At 38.9% G+C, this 7,308-nt stretch overlaps 1 protein-coding gene across 1 annotated transcript in view; it reads right to left on the bottom strand.

The window, feature by feature from the left end:
• The window catches only part of LOC143030192 (FMRFamide receptor-like), a 72,845-nt gene extending 65,857 nt beyond the window's left edge, over positions 1–6,988 (bottom strand). The window contains exons 1-2 of the mRNA XM_076193355.1: positions 5,814–6,988; positions 2,117–2,326 (exon numbers count right to left, since the gene is read on the bottom strand). Of these exons, the coding sequence (XP_076049470.1) occupies positions 2,117–2,326; positions 5,814–6,518 (915 nt within the window). The 5' untranslated portion in view covers positions 6,519–6,988. The remainder of the gene's footprint in view (positions 1–2,116; positions 2,327–5,813) is intronic.
• Between the last annotated feature and the right edge of the window lie 320 nt (positions 6,989–7,308).

The raw sequence follows: 7,308 nt of genomic DNA, 5'->3' as shown, positions 1-7,308 counted from the left end.
TATATATATATATATATATATATATATATATATATATATATGCAGAAAAAAACACTGGGAAATAAGAAGCTTAGTCCGAACGTTTTCGTCTAAGACATTATCAAGGAATACACAGTTACAGAGACAAAGGTGGATTTATATACATAAAGTAGAAGACAAGCTAGGAAAATGGGAAGGACACACAAGATGCTTCACAATCAGGTAGAGCCGATGTTTACATATACGGACGTTTGGTCCATGACGTTACGTCACCCGGCTTAGTTGGACTTGGAGAAGTTCTTACAATTTTATCAATAACAAAATCATCAAGCTTAGATAATCCTAAACTTAAATTTATATTATTTAAGCTTGATGATTTTGTTATTGATAAAATTGTAAGAACTTCTCTAAAAAAGTGCTACTAAGCCGGGGTGACGTAACGTCATGAACCAAACGTCCGTATATGTAAACATCGGCTCTACCTGATTGTGAAGCATCTTGTGTGTCCTTCCCATGTTCCTAGCTTGGCTTCTACTTTATGTATATATATCCACCTTTATCTCTGTAACTGTGTATTCCTTGATAATGTCTTAAATAGACGAAAACGTTCGGACTAAGCCTCTTATTTCCCAGTGGTTTTTTCTGCATATTATTTTCACGTGTGCCTTGTGAATTACTGCAATATATATTTGTATATATATATATATATATATATATACATATATATACACCCATCCATTCGACCATCATCCATCCACCCACGCATCCAACCATCCATCCATCCTACCCATCCACCCAAGAATCAATCAACACTTTCAATTTTGAGAATTCATCAATTTTTCCCAAAGTATGACGTTTTTTCCTTTTCGAAAAAGTGTCAAATTTATCCCGAACATCCTGTATATACATATATATATATATATATATATATATATATATATATATATATATATATATATATATATATATATTTATATATATATAGGGTGGGGCAGAGCAACTTGCTTTTTTTGATTTGGCGCCCTGAAGCAATGGTTGCTCCGAGGAGGGTGGGGGTAGGCACATTCGAAAGGGCGGTGTGTAAAGTTGTGCTGCGTCGCTTTGTTCACTTAACATCATGAAGTGGACGAAGGTGGAGCGCGCGTTCGATGTCGAGGCATACTTTTCCAGCAGTCGCTCAATCATCGCCACGCAACGTGCATTCTGTACACATTTCAATATTGCGCCCCGTGGTCATGTTCCTGGCCAGCAGCCGATTGTTTCATGAGTAAACATCCTCAAGGAAACTGGTGATGTGAAATAAAACGGGCTTCCACGAACATCAAGGTTGCCCCAAAACATTGACGCGGTAAGGCTTTCTGTTTTGCGATCCCTTCAACGCTCTGCCCGCAAACATGCAGCTGCTGTTGGGTTGTCTGCTCGTTGTGCGAGGTGAATCCTTTATGAGGAACTAAGATTTCACGGCACACATAGCGCGTGTATTAATGCCTGTTTTGCGGCAACACTTCCCAGGACGTCTCATCTCCTTGAGGGACGATCTGCAGTGACCACCACGGTCACCTGATTTAGCACCCTGCAACTATTTTTATGGGGCTATCTAAAATCATTTGTTTACAACGACTGTCCTAGGACCCTGGTTCACCCGACAAACAATATTCGTCAAGCAGTTGCCAACATAACCGTCGATGTGCTGGACAGATTTGAACAAAACTTCCGAGTTCGATTAACGCAGTGTATTAATAATAATGGATGCCATCTGCCTGATATCATCTTGAAAATTGGAAAAACATAAAATTTATATGTTGTACTTGATGCTGATTAAAAATTTAACACATAACTGCATTAATTTTGTTTTAATTGATTTTCCAAATAAGCAAGTTCCTCTGCCCCACCCTGTATATATACATACATATATATATATATATATATATGTATATATATATATATATATATATATATATATGTATATATATATATATATCCATTCGACCATCCATCCATCCACCCACGTATCCATCAGTCCATCCGTCAATCCTATCCATCCTCCCAAGAATCAGTCAAGCCTGGTTATTAGGAACCCACATTGCGCCGGAAGAAACAAACAAACAAACAAACAAACATGCTCGGGCTCACTCACCTCATACTCCATCCCGGCCGTCACAAAGACGTAGACGTGGATGAAGGCGGAGAAGGAGAAGAGGACAACGATGATGGTCTTGGCCCTCCTGACGGTGCACATGGTCGGCCGCTGCAGGGGGTACTGCACGGCAATGAACCGCTCTATCGTGAAGGCCACTGTCAACCACACGCTCAGGCTGCTTGATACGGACCCCAAGTAGATGATGAGCTGTTTCCAAGAAAAGAGAAAGAAGATAAATGTTTTGCCTTTTTAGAGTTTTTCTATATAGTCCGTCTCCTTGGGCTGCCCGGGCGATGTGGGTGGAAGTGACAGCTTAGGCGAAAGTGAAGCAAAGCGTATTCGCCATTAGCAAAATCACGAGGGGCTCGAGGCGATGTGGAATTTTTAGTGATTACGAATAAATATGAAGGAAAAGTTAGTCATTATTCCAATGTTACCATAATAATATTGATATCTTTATTGCGAACTGAGGTTTTCAAAGACAATTAATTGCTGTCTTAAATTAACGGCGATTGTTATCTATTTCTAGTTACCACCACCAGGAGAATGACTGTAACAGAGTTTTAGCAGTTCGAGAACTCTTTATCTTGTCTAATGCAACACAAAACTATTCAGTATATAGGAAATCATGGTAGCACAATACTTGGAGCCAATCTCCATTGATCTCTCTCATGCTATAATGATTTCATCACACAAAATATTTTTATTACTTAATGACGGGCGGGCAATTTGATTAACCTCAATCATCCTCCACTCGATAAGAGGCCCTTTTTTATGATTATTATTGTTATTATTTTTTTTCGATTTTTTTTTTTTTTTTTTTTTTACTTCTGCATTTAACTCTTTCAGCCTGCAAGTAAGGAAATATCAGATATAGCTGCAGGCGTTTGCCCTGCGTGGCATCCCTGCAGTCCCTGGAGACGGAGGTCTTAGAGACTACGTGATGCCCCAGTGCTCTGGATTCGCTCAGGATCCCCTCCCACCACCCCCACCCACCCCCCGAGGCCTAGCAGTACGCCTCTTCGGTCCTTTATTCAGCCCAGGACAGGCTCGGAGGGGCGATCCGCCTGAGTTGCCTGACACCTCTGAGTCAGACACGGTCTTCATCAAATAGATAACACCTTGACCGACACTTTATGGTCCGAAGTTGTTTCTTCCCGGTGCCAAGAGGGTGAGTGCGTGCGCGTGCCCTCCTCACACAAATCCTGAGGCTGCGGGGCTAAACCATGCGCCATGGAATACTGGGTTGCATGGTGCCAACAGAGAAAATGATGTAAGTGTGCCCCATCTGACATCAAATGTCATGTATGTATGTATATATGCGCGAAGGCATGTATGTATGTATATTATATATGTATGTACGTACGTATGTATATATGTATGTATGTACATTATATATGTATGTACGTACGTATGTATATATGTATGTATATTATATATGTATGTACGTACGTATATATATATATATATATATATATATATATATATATATGTATATGCGCATGTGTGTATGCATGTACCTATATATGTATGTATATATGTGTATGTATTTATGTGTATGTATGTATGTATGTATGCATGTAGTAAGCGCTGAAACTATCAGTTGTTTTAAGAAACGATGAGACAACTTTATGGATGGGGATGACAGGTGGTGATGGATACGGAGCTGCCTAGTGTAGGCCTTATGGTCTCTTGCAGTCTCCTTCATTCTTATGTTCTTATGTATGTGTATGCGAATGTGTGTATGCATGTATGTGTGTATGCATGCATGTATGTATGTATGTATGTATGTATGTATGTATGTATGCACTGTATGTATGTTTCTATATATGTATGTATATATTATACATATCTATATGTATGTATGTTTGTATATACAAAGGATTACAAAGGATAACAAAGGCGGAGCATGCCGACAGGAGACCTTTTGGTCCATAACTAGGTCGGATGAAAAAAAAATGTATAAATGATAAAAAAAATAGATAATAAAAATTCTAATAATATAGATAATAATAAATCAAATAAATAATACTTAGGTATACTTAAATGATAAACAAACAGTTAAATAGTAAATAATAATAAACCGGCAAATAAATAAGAATAAGTGGAAATCAAGTATATAATAGACAAATAATAACAAATAATCAAATAATATAAAATAAATGGCAATCATTACAGCATCTTACTTAAATGTTTATCGAAACAAATCTTAAAGCTACGAACTGAACTACATTGCACTGCCTCTGCAGGAAGTTTATTCCATTCATTAACTACACGGTTGGCACAGTTGCCTGTACCCACTAATCTATTTCCTGACAGTTTGAGACCATTATTTATTGTCGGATTCTCATTCAGTGTAAGAATTTTGTCACTTTTGATGTTGTCAATCCCCTTTAGAATATTAAATACCTGTATCAAGTCACCTCTGAGTCTACGTTTTTTTTAGGGAAAACAGATTGATATGTTTTAGTCGATTTTCGTATGATTTATCTTTTATGTTTGGAATTAGTTTTGTGGCTCTCCTTTGTACTTCATGTATGTAAGTATGTATGTATGCATGTATGTATGTATGTTTCTAGATATGTGTGTATGTATATGTTATGCATGTATATATGTATGTATTTTTGTATATATGTATGTACTGTATGTATGTACATATGTATGCATGTTTGTATATGTGCATGTATGTACTGTATGTATGTACATGTGTGAATGAATATAAAAATGTATACACCTACAAATACCGTATATTGAATATAAAAATGTATACACCTACAAATACCGTATATTCATACATGTACCTTGGTAGATTTAATTACATACGTGCATACTTTTGTAAACGAACTCTCATAAATATTTTTGCGGCTGCATAACCCTTTTATCTTTATATATAAAATCTATATGTGTTAACTGTTGAGAATCATTCATATAACCTGCTCTAAAAATCTAACTTTATTCGTGTACATAAGTGACTTTGTGAAATAGAATTCAGGTATGCTATGAAACATTACACAAATGCAAAATGCATTTTATTTTAACCCCCTTTACATCATTCATACAATATCATATACAAATGATTTATCATCATTGAGGGAAAAGGCTGTTTATGGGTTGGTGACTGCTGCATCAATTCATCATTCGGTCAGTACTCAAGGGGCTTTAGTGACACCCCTGTGGACCAGAGTAATGTAGTGTACTGTACATAAAAAAAAAAAAAAAACTGCCCAGTTTTAACTTAACTACTCTTTCCTTCTGCTTCTCGCCTCAAAACTTAAGGTTTGTTATGAAATGAAAATATAATTTCATTATGTGAGAGTACCCTCTTCAATTTTCAAAATTCTGAAACTTGATAACATAAGATACGAAAATCATATAGTACAAATGACGTTCAATTAGCGGCCTAATTGTATGACATTAATGAGCAGCTCATTGTTGCTTTTTGCGTCTCGTGTTGATCTCATTATAAATATGACTGTTGTGCAGAATCAAAAGAAACGAAGCCAGGCAAAAGTTGCTGGCGCAGCTGAAGAATTGAATACCCGGATTCTAGACTGTATGGGTCAATACGGCGTTTGTGCACTAAGGATTGCCAACAATGCTAACTTTTTTTTTTTTTTTTTTTTTTTTGTCCAAGCTGCCTGTAACCGCTGATGCCGCCAGCCCCTGCGTGAACAGCGACCATCCCTCTCCGTACCTGACATCCGACGTTCACGTTGAAGGTGTTGAAGCCAAGCAGCTCGAGCCAGACGAGGAAGAGGACGAAGAGGTAGGTGACATCGGCAACGGCCAGAGCCGCCAAGTAATAACTGGATGACCTCATTCGCAGGCGAGTATTCAGGAACACGACGCAAGAAAGGATGTTCCCCACGAACCCGACAACGATAAGAAGCGGCACGTAGTACATGTTGAGTTGGTGGACCACTTCCCACTCGATGTCGTCTGTGAAATTGTAAAATGTGTCGTAGTAATCGGGGATGTACTCGGAGAACGGAACCTGCTCGCTCTCCGGGAAGTGCTCGGCGATGTGATGCTGCTGCTGCTGTTGCCCGTACACGTGGTGGTGACCTGGAACCACCTGGTTGGGCGTGAGCGGGGTCGCGGTGATGACGTAATGATAAAAACTATTCTGATGATGTTGTTCGACCACGGGGTTTGGGGGGCTATTGCCAAACACGTTCGTCATGGAGTAGTTCGTGAGGGTTGGGAGTCTGTTGCCGACGACGAGCAGGGAGGAACCAGAAGATGAAGAGGAGGGGGAGGAGGAGGAGGAGGAAGAGGAGGTGGAAGTGGTGGTGGTGGAGGTAGAGGAGGCATTGTGATGGGTACAACCCATAAGTTTGAGCTCAGCGCTGGTGTTTACATATCGACACAGATCTTCGCTGTCTTTGATATCTGCCATAATGATCTGTCTTGCAGTTACCTTTCAGGTTAATTACTCATGTTTATCTGCATGTGTATTTCACTTCCACGTATTCGCAAAGAAAACCCATTCTGCTCTATGCTTGGGTTTCTCAAAACACCGCCTCTCTTGTATTTCCCTATCCGCCATTAATTCTTTCAAAGTTGCCCTTAAATCATTATCTAATGAGTCATAACAAAAGCCATCCGTTTCTAAACTTCCATTGTCCTTTTCACATGGCCTTCAAACTTGACCCATTTTCCTAACCGTATTTGATAGATAGATTCTATATTCTTTTTTCTACGCGCTTCGAAGATCACTCGATTTTTTTCGATAGATTCTAAAGAATATCCTCTATATTCTTTCACTGTGGATGTCACTAGATTATTTTATTCATCAGATAGAAACACCCTGGGACAAAGGATCACAAGGATCTCGTGACGCCCTTCTTCTTCTTCTTCATGTGAGGATCTGGTCGCTTCTGTATACCTGAAAAAGAAATAAAGAGTAAATTAGGGAAAGATAAGAGAAAATGCTGTACGTATAAAGAGTTACAGAGGCACTTACAGAGTTACTACATATTCCATCGAGTTTGCACGGATTAGAGAAAATGATATCTAAGTAAAAAGGACTAAGATTGAGCATGGAGCTTCAGCCGGAGAGCGCGCAATTTCCATCAAAACGGTCGCCTCCTTTCCTCGATGAAACACATAAGATTCACAGGTCGATCATTCTCCGAGGTCATGGAGGTAGGGCAAACAACTTGGAGGAAGAGTTTCTAATGGCCATT

This window comes from Oratosquilla oratoria, chromosome 1, assembly GCF_046742065.1.
Source record: "Oratosquilla oratoria isolate Oo_2021 chromosome 1, ASM4674206v1, whole genome shotgun sequence".
Taxonomy (NCBI): domain Eukaryota; kingdom Metazoa; phylum Arthropoda; class Malacostraca; order Stomatopoda; family Squillidae; genus Oratosquilla; species Oratosquilla oratoria.
This window is presented reverse-complemented; position numbering and strand designations above follow the sequence as displayed.